Source organism: Lepidothrix coronata, unplaced genomic scaffold (genome assembly GCF_001604755.1).
Source record: "Lepidothrix coronata isolate B3197 unplaced genomic scaffold, Lepidothrix_coronata-1.0 Scaffold60, whole genome shotgun sequence".
Lineage (NCBI taxonomy): Eukaryota > Metazoa > Chordata > Aves > Passeriformes > Pipridae > Lepidothrix > Lepidothrix coronata.
In genome coordinates, this window is record NW_016690240.1 from 1873168 (window position 1) to 1899886 (window position 26719).

At 38.1% G+C, this 26719-nt stretch overlaps 1 protein-coding gene across 1 annotated transcript; it reads left to right on the forward strand.

The window, feature by feature from the left end:
• Positions 1–180: 180 nt before the first annotated feature.
• SLC5A7 (solute carrier family 5 member 7) lies at positions 181–26105 on the forward strand. The gene is made up of 9 exons (XM_017817295.1): positions 181–198; positions 797–1019; positions 7050–7163; positions 10017–10172; positions 14547–14695; positions 18202–18345; positions 20160–20313; positions 21525–21742; positions 22473–26105. Exons 2-9 carry the CDS (start codon positions 842–844, stop codon positions 23094–23096), a joined length of 1737 nt encoding a protein of 578 aa, XP_017672784.1. The 5' UTR covers positions 181–198; positions 797–841; the 3' UTR covers positions 23097–26105.
• The last annotated feature ends 614 nt before the right edge of the window (positions 26106–26719 follow it).

The window sequence follows — 26719 nt, forward strand, 5'->3', positions numbered from 1 at the left end:
GGGATGGTCCGCGGGATCCGTCGGGAGCGCGGACGGCTCTCGCCGGCGCGGCCCTGCGGGAGCGACCGCGGAGCGGCGAGCCGAGGTTGGGAGGGGGTTCCGGGAGAGGCTGGTTCGGGGCAGCCGCTGTCCGCGTCGCTCGGGAGTTCTCCCCCGCTGTAGTTCGTATACCTCGACATTTCTGCCGTCCGACAGCTTGTAAGCTCTCCGTTTGCTTCTCAGATTGCGAGAGAGAATAGACTGATACTTTTCATGCTGGACAATTGAATGTTGCAAAAAAGAAAGTGCAGATTTTAAAATACGGGAGATGATAGAAGGGGGAAAAGACTCAGCATTCCAACACAAAGACATAAAAGATGTATTTTGATGTTGTAGCTATTACTTATCCATAGTTCTTATATAATTTAAAGCAGTTTTGTGGCTTGTCTTCAAGCTAGAGACTTTTGTATTAGTCCATATGGCCAAGTTCTTCTATTCCCTGTACTGAAGTATTCCTTGACTGAAGAGTTCCCAGATACTGAGAACTTGGTGACACTAAAAAAAAATCAGTGCCCAATAACTGATTTCTAAGAATAGTGTAGCTTTCAGCCACATCATTCATTCCCCTTTGTAATCAGAGGCTACAACCATTGGTTGTTGCTCCACAGGCGTTTTAATTCATACGTAACATTAATCTCAATTACACCTGAAATTGTCATTTCATAAATTCACTGGAATAACCATCTGAGGGGGTTTTGTACACTGATTCTAAAAGTCAGGTTTGTTAAAAGCAGACCTATTATTGTATTCTCCCCAGAGGTCTTAATGAAATTGCAATAAAAGAAACAGTTGGGACTTCAATATGGCTTTCCATGTGGAGGGACTGGTGGCCATAGTTGTCTTCTACCTGGCTATCCTGGCAGTAGGGATATGGGCTGCTTGGAAAACCAAGAACACTGGCAGTGAAGGAGACCGCAGCGAAGCTATTATAGTCGGTGGAAGAGACATTGGCTTGCTAGTTGGTGGATTTACAATGACCGGTATGTAAAAAACACTCCTTTTTTTTTTCTTAGCCAGTGTATAACTTGTCAGTTTTCCATCTGAATGAAGTGTAACCTGCATTTTGAATAATGCAAAATGGAGAAAATACATATATTTTTTATCTAATTGTTTAGTGAACAGCCAAATGTAGCATCTGTATAAAACAACAAATATTTGTAAATCATACAGGAAGAATATATTAATATTAGTGTTCATTGCTTCCGTATTTATCTGTGGATCAGATATGTTCAGGACAGAAGTATGGAATTTGTATAGATTAATAAGTATTAAATTATTGTTGTTAAAGCCATCCAAATTTGTGCGTTATTTTTGGTTTTGTTTAGTCTGAGTGACACCAAGTTTATAGGGAAAAAGACTGGGGGGGTGGGGAGGAGGGTGTGCAACATCAATCAACTTTCTAAAAGAAAATTGTTGTGATTCCAAACTCATAATTCTACACATTTCAGCAAACTTACTTTGTGGATTCTTTCAGCTTCTTTTGCAGCAATTTGAAAAAATAATACATTACTATCAATAGTAGTATCAGTAAGAAAAGCCTAGGTGAATGAAGAGTTCTTCACTAATTTTGTGAACAGTGCTGTCTGGCTTCCCAGAGCCAGTCAAACCAGCTGCCTTCCCTGGGTAAATAAGATATTCACAATGCAGTCCAAAATCTCAAAACTTACATTATGGTATTGGAACAAAAATGCGTTATAAGAGCAGTAAATTAGCACACTATTTTTATTTAGGCTATTGAATTTTTAATCATGCCTTTTTTTTAAATTTATTCTAAATCCTATGCAGGCAAAGCCCTTTCAATTATCAAATTGAATTTATCAAGTTGTATTTATGTTTTGCAGTTTTTCCCTACTCTGCTTTCAGAGTTATTTAATAAGGAAGAGCCACGTAAAACTTGGGCCAAAATTCTGCGTTCTTTAATCTAGATAAATTCTCATCCTTTTGCAGGGGCATTTCGCTCATTCAAAGACTGAATATTAGATATTGAGTAAAGAATGCTTGTAAAAGTCAATAAAGTTTGAATACAGTCAGTTCTACTTTTTGCACTTTCCTGTAATTTACTGTATCACGTATCCGTCAGCTGCTGAAGCATAAGATATGATGAGATTACTCCTAACAAGAACAGATCGGACTGCCTTCTGCTGAATGAAATATTCTCAAGAGCACTGAAACAAAAATATTTTGCAGAAATATTGGTTTTCACGAAACAGTAAACATTAGATCGAGGGAGTGGAGATAAAACAAGGCACGCCCCACAGAAGTGGTTATAACTAATGGTTTTGCATGAAGAAGACACAAATTCTGGTCTCCTTAATCCTGTTTTACAGGAGCACTTTGTGTAACGGCTGAAGCACAGATGAGACTTGAACTGAGGCTTCCTATTTGCAGTCAATTACTACAACCACCACAATTCACATCCACACATGCTCGTTCTGTTTCGTGGAAGCTCTAGGGATGGCTTCTAGTATCTCATCTCTGCAGTAGAACGTCCGACTTATCCCAAAGTCTTTGTGTAGCTAAAACTGTCATGGATTTTATACTGTCAGGCTTTACACACTTTCTCTCCTATGCCTTCATTAAATATGGCAATTAAAGCTTGAAATGGCAACTAAACTGCACTTTCAGTTGCAGGGAGCCACGCCTGGCACATAAAGCTAGACGTGGGCACAAATCTCCCGAACCAGGAGTTAGTCCGAGTTTTGTTTCAGTGAGGGTGTTTGGGACACTCAATTTGTAAAGTCATAATAAAACAATTATGAAAGTAAGCTGATCAAAATATGCAATATTTTTTACAGATTTATAATTTTTACAAAATGGTCACATTATTCAAGGGTATACTTTGCTTCTTAAAAAATTATAGATGCAGAAATGGCACCTTGCAAACAAAGATACAGGAGTATTCCAACATTGTCTTTATATTCTACTGGTTTAATTATATAAATATGAACTAAAAAGCAAAATCCACCCTGAAAGAGGAAAACGACTTTTTTTTTTAAAGATCCCCAGAAAGAATATTGTTTATATGGATGTGAAGCACCTTGAGATAAGGCCTAATTCTGTCTTTCCTGAGACAAACACTACAATGTTCCATGGATATTGGCTACAGAAGTAGTAGCGGTTTCCAGGACTATTTGGTTGGGAGGATGACAGCACTTAGCCTATAAATTTGAAATAGAATTCGGAGCATAAGCATCAAACTCAAGATTCCTGAGTAATTGTAGTTGATTCTCTAAACAGCATTGAAAAATCTTAAAGCACTACCTATGAGTAACAGCTATGGACATATTTAAATATACTCTATGATCCTGAAGAAGTAGCTGTATCAACTAGCTACTGAAATACTGAACACAAAGCCTGTTGAAAGTTGAGTGTGTCTGCAACTATGAAAATAGAAAGAGCGAAAAGGTTGAATTGTGGATGGATCACAGCACTTCGTATTAAAATGAACTAAGACCTCACCATAGAAGATCTGCATTTAATGTGTATGATTTTTACATAATTATAGATAAAATGTTGCATTAAATATTAGGCTTCCTTATTTTGTGAATTAAATTCTTAAGAAGAATTAAGACTGCAACAAACTTGAGTCTACTTTGATTTTGGTGATTGAGTTTAAAACCCAAAGGAAATATTTGACGTAACATGACCAAATGCTCACAAACATGACCCAAAAGGTCATAATCTATTGATGTAATTTTTTCATTTTAGTTGGATAAACCTATGTATCTTTCCACAAGAAAAAAAACAAACGTTACAACATTATATTTTGTTGTAATCCTTGGGTCAGGATTTCCGTTTTACAGAATTTGATGAGTTTATGAAATAATTTGAGTGGTCAGACGATCAGTGGATCATTCCCAAAGAAGTGCCAAAATATCTGGTTTTCTAATATATATCAATATATGTAAAGACGTCTGAGATCAACTTTTGTGTGCCTCATAAGAACTAGGAGCAGAATTGCACTTCACTTCCTCAGTATTTGTCTGATAGGGTGCATGTTTTAAGTGGATGTTGGTTTTGCTGTGTTTTTTGGTTCTTCAGATGGCAGACAAAGAGAAGATTAAAATAGATTACCACATGAATGCTTCCACAGATTACTAAACATTATATTCCTTTTGTCCAATTTATGATAAAAAAAAAGAATTTCACCAAAAATAAAGGTATTAAACTAACTTTAAATTGTGGCTTAGCAAACTGAGTATCAAAAAATTAATATCCCAGGTTGAAATCCCATCCCATTATTCTGCTTCTAATGTATTTATTTATGTCAATATATGTGCTGACTACCCATTCACCCCCTCAGAAGAAGACATATAGAACCTTTGTAGAGCTCTGTAGTTCTTGACAGATGTTGCAATACAGACATGTGTACAGAAAAATTGATCAGCAGCTATTTTTCAAACTCCAATCCAGAAATCAAGAAATTAAAAATAAAGGCTGAATTCTCCATGCCACCTTATGTAATATCTGCCTGCAGGACACTGTTCCTGTCCCCAGCCAGGGGAGAGCAATGACCTCTGCAACATCACACAGAAGGGAATTGACTTTTTCTTCTCCAAAAGAAAATGAGGCAGCTAGACATAGCATCCAAGTGCACTTGACAAAACAACTGCCACCTCTGTAGCAAGCCCAAATCATTGCTGGAACTTGAAGCACCCTTGCACCACAGCTGCAGCAATGCTGGACATCTGTTGTTGACTATGGGGTATTATTCCCCATCTATAACTGAGTACCATTTATGTAGAATTCGTGCTCATGCATTTTCAGGGAAGGAGACAAATGTAATTCCTAAGTATTTACTTTTAATATTGTTTACCGCCTATACCATAAGACTGTGCTGCTTGAGACACAATAGGCATCCCAGGTAGTCACAGACTTAACATTCAACAACTCAGAGTCCAGGTGGAGATCAGTAGCAAGTGGTGGCCCTCAGTGGTTCCTACAGGGACCAGTGCTATTCAGCATCTTTGTCGGGGACACAGACAGTGGGATTGAGTGCACCCTCAGCAAGATTTCAGATGACACTAAGATGAGTGCTGTGGTTGATAATGTAGAGGGAAGGGATGCCATGCAGAGGGATCTGGACAGGCTTTTGAAGATGGGCCTGTGATAGGCCAAGTCTAAGGTGCTCCACGGATTGGGGCAAACCCAAACATGCTTACAGGCTGGTTGATGAGTGGATTAAGAGCAATCCTGTTGAGAATAACTTGATACTGGTAAAAGAAAGACTGAATATGAGCCAACAACGTGCACTTACAACTCAAAAACCTCATCACATCCCGGGCTGCACAAAAAGAAGTGTGGCCAGCAGGTCCTTCTACTCTTCTCTGATGAGACCCCACCTGGGTTAACGTGTTCAGTTCTGGGGTCTCCAGCATAAGAAAGATTTGGACCTGTGGAAATGAGTCCAGAGGAGGGCCACAGAGATGATCACAGGGCTGAAGCACCCTCTGTAAGAGGACAGGCTGAGAGAGTTGGGGTTGTTTAGCCCAGAGAAGAGAAAGATCTGTGCAGACCTCGTAGCAGCCTTGCAGTACCTAAAGAAAGATGGAGAGGGACTTTTTATCAGGGCATATAGTGATAGGATGAGGGGTAACGGTTTTAAATGGAAGGAGAATAGACTTAGATATTAGGAAGAAATTCTTTAGTGTGAGGGTGGTGAAGCACTGGAACAGGTTGCCCAGGAAAGTTGTGAATGCCCCATCCCTAGAGATCTTTGTTTCTAAAGCCATGGTGAAATTCAGCAAAATACCCTCTGGTATTACTTGGGAAATATCACAGTTAAGTGGAAAAGAGTGGTAATTTAGATTTTAATTAAATTTCTGAAGGACTTTTATTTAATTTTCTTCATTTGTGTTTCTGTCCAATTTTTTGTCTTAAACACAAAATCAAGTTTGCTTGTTTGATGGTGGATGATGGGAAAATTGTGAAGAATGTTTAAGGAAAATACGTTTCTAAAAATTGTGACTGTTTACAAAGAAAGCCTGAGCTACTTTTATATGAGAAAGTAAAGGTTTCTGACACAAATCAAAACAGAATTACAGAAAGCTAGGACTTGTAATGATCTGTCTGCCTTTGTTCAAACTACAAACCTAGATTCTTAAAACTTACCAGTGTACATTAGACATAATCAAAAATTTTTGCATGGAATCTGCAAACAGGAAGAGATAAACCTTATTATGTGATTTGTTATGAAATATTTTTGCAGATGTAATTGCAATACGTTTCTATGTTGGAGTTTTTCTCTCATACATATTGTAGATCCCAAATTGTCAAGTATAGAAACTTCCCTTAAAGGCAAAGAATCAATTCATTAAGTGTCAGTGATTGGTATATTAAAAAGACTGCTTTTTAGAGAGAGAGAGAAAATCAGAAATATTGCAGATAGCATGAATATGTCTTCAGGAAGAACAAGAATAAATTACTCACTGTTTAGAATTTACAGAGCAACAAAAAAGCAACACAACCCTGTAGAGAAATATTTAGAGATCTCAGAGTTTACTGAATGTACTTCATGTAACAACAATTTTAATATTCAGCAAGGTTTTAAGGGCATTTTTTTTTTCATGAAGGCCCAAATAAATTACACATTCATTAAACTCTTGCCTAATTTAAATTCTTTGAGTTTTTCCAGCTGGGATGACTTTTTCACTGTGCATTTATTGTTCTTCTTCAGATTCCCCCTTACATCTCTCCTTCATTTGGACTAACACAAAGAGAATAGTAATGGAAAATAAATAGTGGGGGACTCAGCCCTCACACTTTCACTGACTATACAGAGACTTAGACACTTTGATGATTGTCTCAGTTCCATCTGACTTCTTTTTTCATATGCTTAAGCTGTAAGTTCAAATTAGGGCTGCCTTTTATAGAATGATGCTGTGCCTGGCACTTGTACAGTACAAGTAATAAAAAATAACAGTATTATAGTAATGACAATTTCATTATACAATGTATGAGCTTTTCTTTCTTTTTGTACATTAAAGACTTTTCCATCTCTTCCTTTTCAGCCACATGGGTAGGAGGTGGTTACATCAATGGAACAGCAGAAGCTGTGTATGTCCCAGGCTACGGTCTAGCTTGGGCTCAGGCACCTATTGGATATTCCCTTAGCCTGATTTTAGGTAAGCAAAGACTAAAACTAATAGTTTCTCAGTTTAAACAGTTCTGATGAAAAGTTCATTATGTCAAATGAAACAACTAGGGTCTGATAAAAGGATGCTACCGTAAACTGGATCCCTTCTGCCGGCACATTTAGCTATTGCAAAGAAAACAGAATATAACTATAAATAGTTTGATATCTTAAGTCTCCTGGACTCCTTGTCAAGACCTATTTGATTATTACAACCATATTGTCCTTTGGGGGGAGGGAGTATTTAAATTACATATACCAAGTTTTATATATTTGGGTTTTCTTTGAATGCCTACATGATCTGTATCATGACCTAGGTGCCCAGGAATCAGGGCACCTATAATCTTGGAATTCAAGAAAGACAGATATCCTTTCAGGTTAGGAAAGTGCTTATACAGATCTTCACCAAGAATCTATGTAACTTTTTTAATTTTGTGTAGGAAGTCTGCAGTATAACAAGATTATTTCCTTAAAATTGGACCATGCGTCCTCTTAATTGCAGTACGAAACTCCAAATCATATGCAGTACGAAACTCCAAATCGTATGTCAAAATGCAAATACACAATCCTGCCACATGCAAGGTCAGAGTGTAAAACACAGACAGCATTATAATTTTTAATGCTGCAGTAATGATGCAAGTGTTTAAAAAGCGTGTTGTTACAAAAAAGATTCTTTTTTTCATGTTGCTTTAATGTGTCCGGTGTACTAGCTTTTCCAGTATTACTTGACCTCTCAGTCTATTCTGAGTCTTTTCTCATGGTTTTCCCACCTAATCTGTCCCTTTATTTCCTTTGGTTGCTTATCTAGATCTTCTTTCACAGTATTTTTTTTTCTTCCTATACGCTTGTTTTATTTCCTCATTCTTTTTTTCCCCTTGAAAATGCTTTCCAATGGCCTGTCCTGGTTATCCTTTCTTCCCAGGCAGAAGCTTTACCCATCATAGATGTTCCTCTCTGGCATGTGTACGCCAGCTGCAGTTCTGATAGTGGTTCCCATCCCTGAGAACAGCTCTATTTCCTGTAAAGAAAATAATAACAGTGGTTGTCTGGCCAGAGACTGGTTTATGTCATTATGAGGTCATGATGGTCATGATCCATCGATGTCATTAACTGGTTGTTAGGATTGTAGTCACAAGCATCTTGCTGACTCTCAGCCTTTGTAGAATTGACACAATTTAGTAGTAGCCCAGATGGGGTTGAGTTAGCCTCTCTGCTCATTTCCGGCTGTTTTTAGATATCCAGACTTGTTTTCCTGGAAATTACAATAACCACTGCAGAGTAAAGAAGTCTGTATCATGGGACCATAGATCTCTCTGCTGAGCACAGAGAGGAAAGCATTTCTGTAGGCATGAGCTTTACGTGAAGTTTTGAGTGGAGGAGTGCTTATTCTTCTTTAGAAAAATAAATAATCAAAATTATAAATAAAATTCTAGGAGAAATATTATTGCTTCAGACTGGAAGGATTTAAAATTTATATAATCCCCCTTTTTGTTCAGTGTTGTTCTCCATACCACTTTTCCTAATTTTTCAATCAATTTAGTTTAAAAAGTTGCAATATCTCCTATTTCTTTTGAGAGGTGTTTGAACACCGTAATAGATTATAATACCAGTGACTCTTTGTTTTTCTTTTTAATTGTCTATTGTAATTATGGCATAACAAGTAGAATAGCAAAGGGATCCATTACTAATCCAAGTATAGTAAAAAATGCTGGAGAGTTTCTGCATCTATCCACCTAAAGACAGTATTCACATAAGCAGTATAAATTATGATTGTTAAGCCAGTACCTTCTGTTCAGGGAACCTAATGTAATGAAGAAATATGAGTGATAGAAGGCAATACATAGAAATGTGGAAAATCTTCTGCACAATAGAATGAATACATTACATATCTTGTGATAAAGAACCTAATTAAGCGTTGCCAAATAATATACAGTAGATTTTATTGGGAACTGACTAGTTTATCATTTTTTTTATTGTACCTTATATAGCAGTTTTACTGTGGTAGAAGTCTACTTAGTTATAGTCATGCAGATCTCAACTAAACAGGTTTCCATACAAGTGATCTTTCAGCTTTACTGAGGTATGTCCTTTTTTTTTCCCAAGCCAGAAAGAATTTTAGGAGGGGAGGCCTTTGCACATTTATGTACATATCCAGCCCATATACAAGCCAGGTGGAGCAGAATTGCGATACAGCAAAATTCCTGAACATACATAAGTGAAATAAGCAAATGACAAATATTCAGGAAAACTGACATCTGCAGAGCCCAGACCACCTCTGACCTACCCTGAAGGTGTAATAAGGTTGTTTTAAGCATACATAATAAATTTGAATTGTCCTGAAAGAATCAGTTTTGCTATGTATACACTAAACCACATGTGAACTTGTACTTCTGATCCAGGAATCTGAGACAGTTTTATTTTTAGAGTAGGGCTATATGAAAATTCATGCTGGATTCTGCTCTAAGAATCAACAGGATTAGGTAGAAAGGCATTACCTTAGGCTGATGCAAAATGAGACAAAACTCTGACAGCATCCATAATGGCAGATTACATAAACTGAACCAGACAAAATAAGAAAAAAAAATATTTTTTATTATCAGACTATAGGTATTAATGGGCAGGAAGGGTGTGTTTAAGTAACTCTGTAGACAGTTGCAAGATAAGAGTTCCCAGAGGATATTTTAACTGTACTTTTTACTTAAAAAAAAAAAAAAACAAAGAAAGAAACAAAAAAACCCACTATTACTGATATTTTTGTACCCTTAACTGACAATGAATGTTTTATACCTTAATAGCAATGCATTTCTAAACTGCAGCTGGTGTCTTATACTGTTTTTCTTTGCAGGTGGCCTTTTTTTTGCAAAACCCATGCGATCCAAAGGCTATGTGACAATGCTAGACCCTTTTCAGCAGCTTTATGGAAAAAGGATGGGAGGACTACTGTTTATTCCAGCTTTAATGGGAGAAATGTTTTGGGCTGCTGCCATCTTCTCTGCCTTAGGTAAGGAATAAGCAGTATAAATATTAATTTATCACAGGTAGAAAATATTAGGAATATCAGAAATGCATTAAAATTCTGGCTTCAAATGCTAACTATTCAAGCCAAATGATTCAGAGTGTGACAGTTCTAAGACCCATGCTAACTAGTAATTAAATCCAGTAATGGTACCCCATTAATTATTTTGATAATGGAAAGACGTGCAAGATATCTAATTGTTTTCACATACCTTTAAGTTGTCCCTCTTCAAAGAGCATGAAAAGATTTAGCAAAAAATTTCCTTTGATTGTGAGAGTGATGTGAGTGAATCCAAGTGCCCCTTTTGTATTATCTGACCCAGCTTTTCTTTTACACCACTGGCATCACAGAAGCCAGTCAAAATTTCCCTTAACAATGTGTAACATCATTGCCAATGCATCTAAACAAAATAATCCTTTGCATATTGGAGATGTACATATACAGAACTTTCCATAACACAAATAATAGAAATAAACCAGGTGCTGATCAATAAATTGAAGAATTCTTCAATTCTAAATGCCTTTCTTCTTAACAAAATGAAGAAAATACTTGGGATTCAAGAAAGGATTCAGAGAATTAGTGAAATTATGACTCAATAGAAAATCACACAACTACTCATCCAGTCCTGAAAAAAAATCAACTTCCAGGGGTTTTAATTATATTTCAGGCCTGAATTTAGCAATCCCTTCAAGAACTGAGAAAGCCCTTGAGTTGAAGCACCAGTAATTGACTTTCACCAGCTAATCATACTAATAATGCACATGCATGTGGTAATGCTTTCTAGCATATGCTATTTTAAACAAAAAATAAACTTTGAAGGTACTCTCCAACTGCGCTGTGATGAACTGCAAAGCAATGGGGGAGCTTGTTTACCACAATTTCATCACAAAACCCTTAAAAGACTAAGAACAAACTGCATACTGAGGTGATAGGACTTGAAGAACACTCAGAATGTTTGGAATATTTTTGACTGAGGACAAGCCATTCTGTTTTATTTCATTGCAAGTGGTGTGAGTGCCTTTCTAGATTTATATTAACAGCTGACAGTTAAGGATTATGAAGGTCATTGAAGATTTTGATTTAACTATTCTGTGACTAATTTTTATGTCTCCTGATTTGCACACCTATCCTCATTGATGAATGTTTAATCCCAGTGCTCTTCACTACTTGATCTTCATTATGACTCCTTGCTTGGCAGAGCTGTAGAAGGGAAGCAGGTCTTACAACTTGTGAAAGAGGTCTGAGCTTGTTATCCTTAAGCACGTGAACTTTGAAGTCTCACTGTACAGCAAAAACCACACCTGTCAGCTCCCAGAAACTCTAATATATATCACACATCATGTTTTCTTCTGTAGCCAGAACTCTTCCAAATATGTGCTCCAGAATATCCATCTACAATAATTGCAAGGCCTAAAAGTTGTTGCAAGATGTTTCATTTAAATCATCCTAATTAGAAGCAGAGGAATTTTTTAGCATGGTTTTAAAACATTGCAATCACTTGAAATGGTTAATACATCTAAGAGAGATGTGTAACCATTCTGATAGCTGCTGCAAGGGCAATGCAGGAGGACACAAGCTATTCAGGAGGTTTGTTCAGTGCACTAACAGCTTCCTCACACAAATGATCAGGGAGCTGATGAAGGAAGGTGCTCTGTTGAAGCTGTTACCTACAGACAAGGAAGAACTAGTTAAGGGTGTGAAGGTCAGAGGTGGAGTTGGCTGCAGTGTTCATGAGATGGTAAAGTTCATGGTCCTGAAAAAGGAGAACAAGGCAAAAATCAAGACTGCAAGAATGGACTTCAGGAGAGTAGAGCTTGGACTCTCCAGTATTCTGCTTGAAAGAATCCCATGGGAGATGGTCCTGGAGAGGAGTCCAGAAGAGCTGTTTACTATTCAACCATTACCTCCTCCAAGCTCAAGAACAGTCCATCCTGACAAATGGGAAAATGTGGACTGTTGTTGAATGGGAGGGGGCACCTGGTAGCAAAGGGTGTGGAAAAGGCTGAGGTACTCAGTGCCTTCTCTGCTTAATTCTTTGCTGATAAGACTAGCCTTCAGGAATTCCAGGACCCTAAGAAGCCTAGGAAAGTCCAGTGCAAGGAAGATTTGCTGGAGGAGAATCAAGTTAGGAAACATTCAGATACACTGGACAGACACAGTTTCATGGGACCTCATGGGATGCATCCCATGAGTGCTGTGGGAGCTGGCTGATAACATTGCAAGAACACTCTCAGTAATCTTCTGAAGACTGTGGTCTTCAGAACACGGATGTTCATGAAGACTGGAAGAAAACAAATATCACTCCCATCTTCAAGAAGGGCAAGAAGCAAGACACTAATAACTAAAGGCTGGTCAGCCTCACCTCAGTCCCTGGGAAGGTGATGGAGAAAATACTCCTGGAAGCTACTTTCAAACCAATGAAGGTCAAGAAGGGGACTGAGAATAGTCAGCATGGATTTATGAAAAGGAAATAATTCCTGTCCACCCTGGGGTCTCACACGATGAGCTGACTGGCTTGGTAAACAAAGGGAGAACAGGGCATGTTGAGGATTTCAAAAAAGGCATTTTATGCCATCTCCTATAACATCCTCATAGACAAACAGGTGAAGTACAGACTAGAAGAGAAGGGGACAGTGAGGAGGAGATTGAGGACTGAGAACTGGCTGAACTCCTGGGCTCAGCAGGCTGTGACCAGCAGCATGGCTGCCACCAGGTGGCTGGTCACCAACTGTCCATCCCAGAGGTCCATACTGACTCCTATATTATGCAATGTTTTCATTAATGACCTTGCTGATGGGACCAATTGCACCGTTCTCTAGTTTGAAGAAAATAAAAAATTGTGAGGAGTTGCTGATAGGCCAGATAGTTGTAATGCCTTTCAGTAGGATCTCAAAAAGCTGCAGAACTGGGCCAACAGGAACCTCATGAAGTTCAGCAAAAAGAAATGATAAATCATGTACCTGGGAAGGTAAAACCTGATGTTCCGGTACGGGCTGGGGGTTAACCAGCTGGAAACCATGTTTGCAGCTAGGACCGGGGAGTCTTAGAAGGCAATGAAGCTGACCATTATCCAGCAATGTGAACTTGTGTCAAAGAAAGCCAATGCCATACTGGGCTGCATTGGAAGGACCGTTGCCAGCAGGTTGAGAGCACATTTGGAATACTGGATCCAGTGCTCCCTGATACAAGAGATGTGGCCATAGCAGAGAGACACTACTGAAGAGCAACAAAGATTATTAAGGGACTGGGGTATCTGGTATACAAAGAAAGACTGGAGAGGTGGGGCTGTTCAGCCTGTAAAAGGCAAGGCTCAGGGGGAAATTATCCATCTCCATAAACACCTGATTTTATATTTATTTATTTGGGATAAAGAAGCTGGAGACAGGCTCATATCTGTGTTGCCCAAAGATAGGACAAGAGGAAATAGGAACAAAAAGAACTACATGACATTGTGTTTAAATTTAAAGAAACTTTCTTTTTTTTAACAATATGAGAGATCAACCACTGTCACAGACTGCACAGAGAAGCTATGGAGTCTCCACCCTTATGGATAGTCAAGACCTGACTGAACGTGATCTGAGCAACCTGCTTCATCTGACACTGCTTGCGTGGGGACTTGGAAGAGACAATTCTTACAGGTGTTCTTCAGTGTCAGCAACTCTTTGATTCTATGAGCTGTTTTGTGGTCAGCTCAACATTGTGATTTGCTTTCTACAAATGAAATCTGCTTGATAATGCTTGAGAAAGTTCTTGATTTCTGGGTCAACAGTGGAGGATGGATTTTGCAGTTTGCAAAGAAACCCACTTTTGTCCCACATAAAAAATTCGAGAGCACTTTAGAAATGTCAGTGGACATTTTAGCAGATGCCTCCTCTACCGTTCCTTCCTTGGCCAAAAGGAGCTAGCTCACAGCATAAATGGGATGCAGCAGACATCCCCAAGAAAAGCCTTTACTGCAAAGATACACTTGCTCCCATGTGGCTGCTACTCACCCAGGGAAGCTTCAGCTGTCTGTGCATAGCTGCTTTTCCCCAGGCAGAACAAGAGAGTGTAGTCCCTACAGAGCTTGAGCACTGTAAGGAAGGGCTGTTGGGACCCTTCTGTCCTCATTTTCTTAAGAACCTGCAAAATGACAGATGCTAAACTTGGACCAACAGGAGCATCCCTTTTACCACTCCCTTCAAAGGTGCAGAAGGGGTGTGCAGAGGGGGGAATATATTAAATGTCTCCCAAATCTTTGTTCGCGAAGCCTAGCCATGAGTATTAAGTGTCAGACCAGCACCTATATATGCAACTTAACAAAGGTGTACCTTCTCATCAGACTTACACTAACACACAGTACTTTGGTTTTCCCCTTAGGTGCAACTATAAGTGTGATCATTGACATTAACGTCAATATTTCAGTTATTATTTCTGCCCTGATTGCAACTATGTACACACTTGTGGGTGGGCTTTATTCTGTGGCCTACACCGATGTAGTTCAACTCTTCTGCATCTTCCTGGGACTGGTAAGTTTGATGCTTTTTTTCCTTTTTTGTTGAGAATTTTGCCCTGAGCATTAAGATGATTGCTGAGACCTATTGCTCAGTTTTAGTTTTGGAACTTTCTCCACTGAAAGCATGGAAAAGGAATATCTCCACTCATAGTGGAGACTGACTTTAAGAGTCTGCATTTGCCTTAAGGTACACTCTGTGCTTTGAAAATAATGTTGCCCAAGAGGTCTGTTTCTTTGGCTTTTTTCTCCTACGAATAGGACTGGAGCTGACTCCTTCCCTGTCTGTCCATGGGACTGTGACACAGGCACTGGAAGAAAGCATTAGACATAGGAAGCAGTCCTATGCCTGAAATACTGGCATTGGACCTGCAGAGCTGATACTCTCCAGCCTCTCTTTTCTCTGGTTGTTACCTACTCATGCAGCTTAGTTAACCTCCTGTTAACTTAGCTAACTTTCTTGGGTTTTTCCTCATTTCCCTCCACCATCCTTGGTGACCATAACACAGGAGGTTTTACCGGATGTCTTGGCTGTTTTAATATGGTAGTATGAATATCCCCTTATCAGCTGCTAATGATAGTGGGCAGCCTTTTATTTAATGCTGTTCTTTAAGACCCACACTGAAAAACACCAGTGTAACAGGACCCAGATCACTAGGGTGCAATCAAAGCAGCTGCTGTCTTTGTTTGCCAGTGACAGTAATAGATAGTCACAGGTGTGCAGAGAACTGAGATAGCCTAAAATAAATGAGGTGGCTCAGTGTGAAGGAGCCAAACGGCACTTTGGGGACCTAGAGTTCTTTCTGTACTTTCAGCAGAGTTCTTGTGCAGCTCTAGGGAAATTGGTTTACCCAGTGCTCGCACAGGTGGTCACTAACCAGCTCTGTGTGTGTCCTCACTCTGTGGTATCTTACTGTGAGGGCTATGGCCTTACTTGCAGAAATACTGAGTGTTCCCTCTTGTAACTGACTTAATGGAAATGATGCTAAATACACTGAAAAAGCAAATCAAAGTTCCAGCTGGCCAAGTCAAATGAGAAGTTATTCCAGATCTTCTTTCCTCATACCTCTGTTCTTCACCTATACAGTAAGGAAAATACTGTCTCCTTCCCTAACATGAAGGTTAATATTTGTGAAACATTCATTTTCTACAGATGGAATGCATTACAAAAATTCCCAACATTTTAGATAAATCAAAATGCTTCTTCAGTGAGATCAACCTCTGAACTGCTAAAGACGCTGATCCCATGGGAATAACAACATTAAAATCAGGATGAAACTGACAGACAGGAAAAAGCAAATGAAGGTTGTATAGCAGTCTTCTAAATGGTTGGATCTGTAGCTTTATAGTGTTCTTTCCGTTCAGGTTGGGCTCTTTATGTAATTTCCCATTTGAAATAATCAATAATAATACAACTGTAGAATAAACCACATTCATGAACTGGAGAGTGTCATCAGTGAGGCTGGAAGACTCGGTATCTAAACGGTCAGGCAGTTTTAGATGAGATGGAATCCTTTCACAGGAGATGTCACAGCAGAAGATGGCACAGTTACACTTATCCCAGCTTCTCCTGCAGGCCCTGAAGCAGTTTTTATTCCCACTGGTGCAGAGCTTTACTGCTGATTCCTCTAATGTCTGGTTTCTCTCCTGCTCCTTACCCAGGAGGAAACACTTGTTATAATCACTTCTGTTCCCTACCCTGACTCCTCATTTCAGACACAGCTTCTTCCTTATGTTTCAATAACCTCTACCCCAGCCATATGTACATCCTTGGTTTTCTCTTTACAATCTCATGTAGTGTCTCTTCTACCTTCCTCACTCTCTTGTATCCACATCTAGAGTTCTCATCTCTTTGTCTTTATCTTGCCTGGTGAGACTTTCCTCGACTGTATCCTCACTATTTACTGACTTCATCTCATCTGTATTATTAATTCCCCATTCTGTACTCTCTATTTTCCCAGATAATTCCCAGAGACAGTTTTTTGCCAGCTTTGTCATTTTTGCCAGGAAAAGGAGTCTAAATGTATGGATGTAAACCATGACATGCCAGTGAACTGCAGGGCCAGAGAAAGTGTCTTGATTTGTTTTATTTACTACTGTAAAGGTAGTCCTCGAGACCACAAAAAGCTAGGTTACTGTCAGGAACTGGAATGGCTTACAAAAGCTCATAATGCATTTGCAATACAGTACCTACTAAATCCTGGGTTGTGGTATGCAGAGTCCAGATAGACTTTCAGAGATTTACCCCACTGAAAATCCCAGTGGAGTATGGTCAAACTACAGCTGTTCAGAAGCTCATCAGTCGGACATGTTTGAGATTCAGAAATGAGAATAAAAAAATCCTTTGACATCCTTGTTCCCCATTAATTTCTCAGTAAGAACAGTATTACTATCCTTTAATTTTGAAAATATATTTATTTTTCCCTCAAAATATCTTGGAGACAGTTGAAACATTTTGGTGAACTTTCACAGAAAAGCTCAAGCATGGAGTAAGAAGGGAATCTTTCTGCCCAACTGCTTAAATTGAAGTTTAACATGTAGCAGAACAGAATCCTATGGTATGTGTTAAACTGCCAGAATAACAGGCAGTGCTGCAAAATATTCTTCATACATTATTGCAGTAATTATGCAACAAATTAGAGAAAGATGTTTGATTTTTCCCTTCCTTGCTCCTGTTGACCCTATATACTTAACTGTGATCAGTTGAATTGTAGCAATCTGTGTGGTTTTGGATATCATTGGATCCTTAAGGATGCTATGTTTGTGATGGTCTAACCCATATAGCACAAAGCCTGATTTTCATCTCAGTAGGAGCTGCTGATTTTCTCCTCCATAGAAAGGGAGTTATACCATTGCAAAACGAGTTGGCAAGTAAATGCACAAAAAGTCAGTTGGAGAAGGAAATGGACCTTCTGGCAGAAACTGTCTCTGCGAAAGGTTTTTTTGGCATAGATAAAAAAAGAGAGAGACTGAAAATGGTCAGGAGATCCCAAGAAAACACCCTCAAGGCAGAAAACTGATGTAACACTGGGCTAATGAGAGTTTTGGAGGTAGACAGTTGGGGTTGCACCAACATCACTACTCTCTTGTCATGATATAGTTTTGTACTGAATCACGAACAAATTCCCAAGCCTTCAGGTGTGATGTCTCATGCTTGTAAACTGGCAAATCCTTATGCTATTACATGCAAGTTTATATGTAAATATTTCTCTACTGTCTGGTCCAGGAAAGAGTGTAAAGAATATATGAGGAGTTCAGGGAAAATAAAACGAAGATGTATAAATTTGTCTTCCCTGCTGATTTTGTGATTTACATTGATTAATTCTCTTCTCACAGTCTCCAGGAGAGACGTAAGCTATCCACTACCAAGCTCTCTGGATTTCAGAGATGTTCCTCCGGCACATAACTCGACTTTACTGCAAGTCAATGTGGCAGTTTGGCTAGATCAGGGTTAATATCAACATTTCACAAATTTAGAATGTCTTCTTTAGGCATGAACAGAGTGTTTCTCTTTGGTTACAGTGGATCAGTGTCCCCTTTGCGATGTCCCATCCTGCAGTAACAGACATTGGGCTCACAGCTGTGCACCAGGTGTACCAAGCACCTTGGCTTGGATCTATCAACTCACTTGACATTTACACGTGGTTGGACAATTTCTTTTTACTGGTAAGTGGTGACTTGTGTGAAGGAATGAAGCATTTATACATTCACACTGTGTTACTGTGACAACTGAAAGTAATAGAGCTTAATTAAGAGTTTCCAGCAAACTGAAACCCTCTTGACTCCTGCTCAATCTTTCTGCACATTTGAATGATTTCAGTGACATATCAGTCATCATTGCCAGGAATGCAATTTAGATATCATCAGGCTGAAAGAGTTGACATGTTAAAATTAAATAAAAGTGTGCAGCTAATACTTAACTGATGTCATTGTTGGCAGAGGAATTTATATATTGCAGAAGGCAATAAATATGTTATACAAATGATCAAATATGCCTTAGGTATAGGTGAAGTAGAAAAAGCTGTGCAGAGATGGATGGCAGGATGGATGAATTCATACATGCACACATCCCAGAATGAACCAAGAGCTTTTGTTATTTAATAACTATGTATTACACGTGGGATCAGTGGTTATTAAGTACTTTCCATTAGAAGATCTAGAAACACATGCTAACATTTTCCATTCTCAGTGTCCCTATGCAAATCTGAACTGGTTTTATTATCATGTTGTACTTCGGGATTACCTTCTCTGTCTTTTTTTTAAATCATCTCAATAAAAAAAATCTTTAGGGTTTTCTGATAATTGGGCTCTTAAAATACATTATTTTATCCAGCTTTCTCTCAGAGATCCAAAGTATGGCATTAGCTCAAGTGGCTGTATTCCCTCTGGTAAGCCTGAAGGTTTCATCTCTGTTGATGACCAAAGAAAAGCTCTGATGTTGCCAAATTGTGACACATTTTCTTTTCATCTTGTTTGTTTCATTATAGCTCAAGAAATTTGCACATCCTTGGAAAGCTTTGTTAAAGGATTATTAAGTCAGCAAAGGAAAACAGTCATAAATAGCAAGTCAAAACCAGATTTGTCTCTGAAACATTGTTAGTCCCTATATGTGCCTGAAACATACATGAAACACCTGTATACACAATATTTGCTCCAAATGCCTCCTACCTCATTTAGTGTGTAGAACTGGACAGTGTCCAGTTAGTGAGCACTTTGCTTGGTTTTCTTTCCATGCTGTTTAGTAACAGACACTTCTTTATTTAGTGGAGACTATTCAAATCCTGCTCTTAAGACAGAATTGTAAGCACTTGGGTTTTTAACCTTTGCTAATACTCTCCTGTGTTGTATTTTGCAGAAATAATTTTGGCTCATCAAGATCTTCACTGTTATATAACGAAATAAAAGATAAGGGTTTCTACCATAAAAGAAAACTTGCTTTTACTACTCTGTCTTCAATTTCTATTTTTATTGTATTTGCTTAAGGCAGTGGGAGAATAATTTTTCAGTTTCTTGAGTTCACTGTATAGAGAACATCTTGCCTTGTTCAAATGACCACATGCATTCGCAAAGGAAGATAAACTCTTGCTTTCAAATCCTATCGGAGAGTCCAATCTAATTTTGATGGGAGAAGGGTATTGGAGGCAAATTCTTCAAATATGAAATACGACAATAGTATTTTATAACTTTACGTAAGACTTTATTAAGTATTTGGGGGTTACAGAGACTATGTAAGCACGAAGTGTTGCTTCTAATCATAAAAAAAAAAATAACTTGTCTAAAAGAATGGGATTTAAGTGGACTTACACAGGTTTGACATTTCTTGTGAGAATGAAAGTTGCAGTTATTACTGGCTAAATAAATTAAAAAGTAGCAACATGGCTTTCAGCATTCAAGTGATGCTTCTACATGCTTTCTATATGGTGATAGCAAAAAAATCCATTTAGCTCCCAATGACAGCATTCTGCCTGTTGTGTTTGCAGACATTAGGAGGAATACCATGGCAAGCATATTTCCAGCGAGTTCTTTCCTCATCTTCTGCCACATATGCTCAAGTTCTGTCATTCCTGGCTGCTTTTGGCTGTCTTGTGATGGCTATTCCTGCAGTACTCATTGGTGCAATTGGAGCATCTACAGGTAAATGATTAAAAATCAGTAGTAAAATAAATGTAAAATGAATAGTGCAATAAGTTTGAGAAAACAAAGCTTATGTTAGATATAGGTGACATATAGGTTAGATAGTCAGGTGGCACTGTTAATCAACTCATAAATTCTTTATGGGAAGGAAACTACACATAAAAATAACATTATAGAATATTTCTCCAAAAGGAAAGTACTCCTACCCCAGTGGGTGAAATGAAATCATTTTACACATTATAGATATCTACAGACATAATATCTCTATTCAATGTTTGAGTTAGATTGTGGTACTTTTATTTGGTCCTAACAGTAATAATGGTGAGTGACTGAGGGAGCTGGGATTGTTTAGCCTGCAGAAAAGGAGTCTGAGGGGACACCATGTTGCTCTCTAGAACTACCTGAAAGGAGGTTATAACGAAGTGCAGGTTGGTCTCTTCTCCCAAGTAACAAGTGACAGGATGAGAAGAAATGGCCTTGAGTTGCACCAGGGGAGGTGTAGATTGGATATTAGGAAACATTTCTTCACCAAATGGTTTGTCAAGCAGGCTTGTTTGGAGCAGGCTGCACAGGGTGTATTCATCATCCCTGGAGGTATTTAAAAGACGTGTAGATATGGCATTTGGGATAATGATTTAGCAGTGGTCTTTGCAGTGCTAGGCTGACGGTTGGACTCAATGATCTCAAAGGTCTTTTCCAACATAAATGATTCTATGATTTATCAGGAATTTCTTATCTTGACCAAAATATCCTTGTCAAGACCTTTGTCATAGTAAGAGTTGTCCCCATCACAGTGACCTTGTAGCTAAACTGATAGAAATGTTTAACACATGGCTTTGAGCCCTGTCTGTAATCCAAGAGGGTAGTTAAACACATTACTAAGGAACATGGACACTAGGTTTGTTTTGAAGAAAATTACATTTGCAAGCATTGCAAAGTTTTAATATTAAACTTTCTACTGGATAACCCCAGGCTGTGGTGAGACTTATTTTAGAGATAAGAAAAAATGCTGAGCAGAATTAAATCTGCCTAACAGAAATCAGTGGGATGCTGTCTCTCTGAAAAGTATTGGTCTGGTCCTGGTAACAGTTTGGGTATTGAATGTGAATGAACATGTGACAATATGAATAGCTCACTACAAATGAATTCAAGCGATGCTGTAGCCAATGACCACTAATGTTACTAATAACATACCTGTGTCCATATTGTAGCTTGGAACCAGACTGATTATGGTGTCCCTGACCCCAAGAGTAAAAAAGAAGCAGATATGATTTTACCGATCGTGCTCCAGTACCTTTGCCCAGTCTATATCTCATTCTTTGGCCTCGGCGCTGTATCTGCTGCAGTGATGTCCTCAGCTGATTCTTCAATTTTATCAGCAAGTTCTATGTTTGCTCGGAACATTTACCAGCTTTCCTTTCGGCAAAATGTGAGATAACATTTTTGTTTCTATTTTTAGAGAAAATTTTAGGTGATTGACTATGGTGTAATTTCCTAATGAAACACCTCTTTCATGTTCCTCCCTATGACTAGGGGAAAAGGATGTCATTTAGTTCCTAACAGTTTATTGAACAAACTGAAAGTCATAAAAATATTTATAGTTGTGACCGATGATGGAGGTAAAAAGCCAGCTTGGGAAGAGCAGCTTTCAAGAGTTTTCATGGCACTGCAGTTTATCCAAAGAGCTAATTACTATCACTGCATCGTAAGTTTTACTTAAATCCTTAACAAAATGAGACATTTTTTCTAATTATTCATTTATCAGGAAGTCATTTGATAACAAAATGGTCTAGTGAGTTGGAGTTTTTCTTAGGAAATGGAGAAGAAGAAATTCTGATGCTGACAGTTATTTTTCTAGTTGAGCCATATTGTGTTTCTTTCTAATGGTTATTTCTAACACTTTTGCTTTTTCCCTTTGACACATTCTCAAATTTTCCCTTGTGTTCAAAAATTAATGACTTTTGGAATGGCAACCATAACCCTTGGGGTTTTTTTTCCTGAGTTTGAGGTGGAGATAGAGATATGACTTTGTAAATATTATTGAATGAATCATGCAAAATTTCCTCTTACAATGCAGCATCTTATATTAACTGTGCATAAATGTAGGCATACATGTCTCATCATGAAAAAAACCACCTAACACTGCCCTTCTTTTGCAGGCTTCAGACAGGGAAATTGTGTGGGTCATGAGAATCACTGTTCTTCTGTTCGGAGCATCAGCAACAGCAATGGCACTGCTGGCTTCATCAGTGTACGGCCTGTGGTACCTCAGCTCTGACCTCGTATATATCATCATATTCCCCCAGCTCCTGTGTGTGTTATTTATTAAAGGAACCAACACCTATGGTGCCATTGCAGGATACTTATTTGGCCTTGTTCTCAGAATAACTGGAGGAGAACCGTACCTCTACCTTCAGCCCTTGATCTACTATCCTGGCTGGTATCAAGATGATAATAATATCTATGTGCAGCGATTCCCATTTAAAACACTTGCTATGCTCACCTCCTTCGTTACTAATGTTATAGTCTCTTACTTAGCCAAATACTTATTTGAAAGTGGGACTTTGCCACCAAAGCTGGACTTCCTTGATGCTGTTGTTGCCAGGTACAGTAGAGAACACATGGACAAAGCGACTCTTGTAAAAAGTGACAATATTGTACTAAATGAACTTGCACCTGTGAATCCACGACACAGTCTAACTTTGAGCTCAACTTTCACGAACAAGGAAGCCTTCAACTACGTTGATTCAAGTCCAGAGCTGTCCAACACTGAAGATAATTAAAAAAATCTGGTAGCCACAGCCAAAATAACGAGAAATAGGATATTCTACAAAGAATAGTAAGAGGCATTTTATCAGAAGAAAAGGAAGAATTGGAAATAAAATACCACTGCACATTCAAGTTGTTTCTAGGAGCAGGAGCATGAGAGAAACTCTTTTCTGTTATTATCTAACATGTTGGATTAATTCATAGAGCTTTTACCAAAATATACACTCAGATCCCGTTCTTTGCACCCAGAACTATATACTGTGCAATTAAAAAAATATTTACAATTGAAAATACATGTAGCAGAAAATGTGCAACAGCTATTTAGCTAGGATATCATATGAAGAGATTATAATACAGTCACTCTGAAATATTATCAGTTAACATTTTATTGGTATTAAGTGAAAATATATTGTCACAGCTGGAAGTGATTTATCACTAAAGAGCTAGTTGCTTGAGCAAAGACAGATAGATAACTTCCCTGGAGTTTTGATCTGGTCATTTTTTTTTCTCATAAAGAAATTTAAATAACACAATCTAGTATTTTATTATTTGTATGAGACAGCAAAATGCACAAATAGTAATAAATACCTTACAGGAGTGCTAAACATCATATATTAATTTAAAAAAAGTTAAAATTAATTCACCAGTTTAAAATTCTGTTGTACCTAATGCAAGACAACCTTAAGCAAAGTGTGTTAATATAGGTGTTCTTTGTTTTCTTGTGGTTAGTGGCTGTCTCAAAAATTCTTAAAGCAATAATTGGAGTTGAAATTCAGCTTGTTAAAAATGATTCTTATAAAAAACCCCTGATAAACTAGATAGAAATTTTCAATGTTGAGAAGTCTTATCTTGAGTTATCATCAAAATGAACACTGAGCAAAGCACTCTGACACCAAGCAACTGCACCAATGGAATAAATATTGAAAAGTAAGGAGAGTCAAGAAGGCTTGAAAAGACATTTTCACATACTGAAAAAAGTCTTCTCTAAGTTATCGAAAAGTCTTTTGGTGTGGTCTTGCTGGGATTACTCTGGAAAGTGTAGATTTTCCATAGAAAATCACTCTTTCTCAAAAATTTTTCAAAACACAGGCTTGTTGGACAGCTTTCCACATCTGTAAGTGTCTGCCTCTAAAAGCAGCTTGGAGAGGAAGTCGGAGGAAAGCTGAAACCACAAGCATAGCGAAAGTCACAGTGGTGTCTTCCACTAAATGCTGGACTCCTTCATTACTATCTGTCCTCCTGGCCATCACAGTTAATGCTGCGGAGCATCAGCGGTGGCCGGATGCTGACAAGACTTCTCATGAACGGCCAAAGGCAGCAAAGCAGGGAGATGAGGCCTCTCCTGTCTTTGCCCTGGCTGGCAGGGAACACGCAACATCGTTTCCATTTGCCCACGGCCAAGATGATTGTGTCTGTCCCCATTGGTACGTGCCTTTCACAGTGGGAGCTCTAGTAGCTAGATTTCTGTACAGTTAAGAGTTATGCTCCAATAATTCTTTTTAAACTCTGCGCATGACACAAAATGTTCCATTGAAATCCAGACATCCTCGTGTTGCTGGTCACTGCTGAAATTTCTTTTTTTAACACTCACAGCGCGAGGAGCTATACTAGAGGGTAGTAGATGTAAGAATAGGTTTTGCTGCTAAAGGAAGAAGCCATCAACTTGTGCGTTCAGTGTTAACATAAGCTTTCACAAGGCTGAATTCTTAGGTATGTTTTTGCTCCTTTTGTGGAGTCTTAACAGCATATATATATTTTATATGTAGAAAAAATTAATTTTAGATATGTTGATTATTTTTCCTTGCACTGCATTTAAAAATAACACTGCATCTCAGTTCTGAATATGCATTGTGACCTGCAGTACTACTGTGCTAACAAATATTGAGTGTGCTCTGGGTGGAGGGAATCAAAATCAGGATCTGCACTAAAAACCCACAAGAGCCAATATAGCAAAGAAACTAATAATTCCTGCAAGGTGAGTGAACAAGCCAACTACAAAATTCAGGGTGCTGGGTATCACAAACCAAACATAAGCCCAGCAGTATTCGTTCCCCCATGAACTACAGCGGAGAGATGAGAAAAGAGATTGTATAGGAAAAAGAGGGGGAGAACAGAGCCACTGCTGAATTATTGTCCATTTCCTACCCAAATCCTCTAGCCTAAATCCCTTCTTACAGGAAGATATCAAGCCACGGCTTTGCCTGCTTACATAGCCAATGCCTTATGCTGCAGTTCCAAGTTAAGTTAGAGAATTCCATTTTACAGTCACCTCTAGGTCTTCCTAAAAAAATATTCTCTTACCTAAGTTTTGTCCAGGAATTGCTAGAATTTAACTATGAGAAACTGCATAGTGACCAGATGCTTTGAATACTGCAATATTTTATATTGAGACATTTTGATGGAAAAATTAAAATCTTTTTCTTTTATATTCCCTTGTTGCGATAAAAATGTAAATGTTTCTATAATGCTCAAAAAAAGGTAAGTGAAAAAAATAAAGGTGTTAGTCCAAAAATTTCAACCCAGATGCTTTTAACATTATTAGAATATTTTACATTTTTATCCTATAGAAAATTTTTTAAATTGGTGTGGTTTTGCACACTATTCCTGCCCAGATAGAACTAGGCATTCCCTGTGTGAAAAATGGTTCCAATAAAGTTTTTCAGTACTCTCTGCAGAGACTGAAAAGTTATTGCACTTTTTCATATAGCATACCATGGAAGCTTTATCATGCAAAGGAGAGAAGTGATTTGTTTATCCTGTGACCATATACCAATCCTGCTTTCCACATACCAATTCTGTGTGTGTGTCTTTGTGCAAGTCCAGCAATGTCTGCCATGGTTGTGGTGGTGGGCTGTATAGTGGATGGGATGACTACAAAAGCTAAACTAAATAGCCCCATGCAAAGTCTGTTTATAGGTTTTATTTGCCTTAGTTCAGCTTTCCTACCATTAAATTAGTACAGAGCTGTTCATATAACCAAAGGCTACATCTGTGATTGATAGATGTGGGTTTAAAAAAAAAAAGGAACAAAATACAACTAAGTTACTTCCACAAGCAAAATGCCAACAGAATGTGTTTCTTCAAGTAGATTTTATTTTCAGAGGAATTATCAGACACTCCTTCTTCACTTTTACAATTTGTAGACAGTAGTACTGTGCAGTAAATTGGATCTATAATCAGTGAAGCAAACAGCTCATTTTCAGACACTGAGGTGGTTGTTTCTGAGCCTTCAATATTTAGATAAAATATTCATATCACAATCATGCATTTTATTTTCATGTTCTTAGCATTTGTGAATAACATTTATTTGACAGGGATTTTTACCTCTTTTGCATGAGATGTTTTCATAAAATCAAGGTTAAAAACATAGCTGACATGTCAAAAAAGTTATGATTTCATCTATATTTGTCCAAATGGGATGGTATATGTATTATAAATAAAAAATACTTTTGTGAACCTGAACTGAATGTAAACATTAAGTGGATCAAATAAAGTAAAAGTCAGATTTAGTCTTTTATTTTCATATAGTACAACAATTTAGGATTTCAGATAAAAGTATCATAGGAAAAAAATTGTTATTAATTTTTCCTTCTGCCCTTCAACTGTATTGATCAAGTTCCATGTGCGTTAGTAAGTT

Coding starts and splice junctions, on each gene's coding strand:
- SLC5A7 (XM_017817295.1), top strand. CDS start 842: ATGGCTTTCCATGTGGAGGGACTGGTGGCCATAGTTGTCTTCTACCTG. Junction 7,164..10,016: donor TTCCCTTAGCCTGATTTTAG/GTAAGCAAAGAC, acceptor TTTTCTTTGCAG/GTGGCCTTTTTTTTGCAAAA. Junction 20,314..21,524: donor TGCAATTGGAGCATCTACAG/GTAAATGATTAA, acceptor TCCATATTGTAG/CTTGGAACCAGACTGATTAT.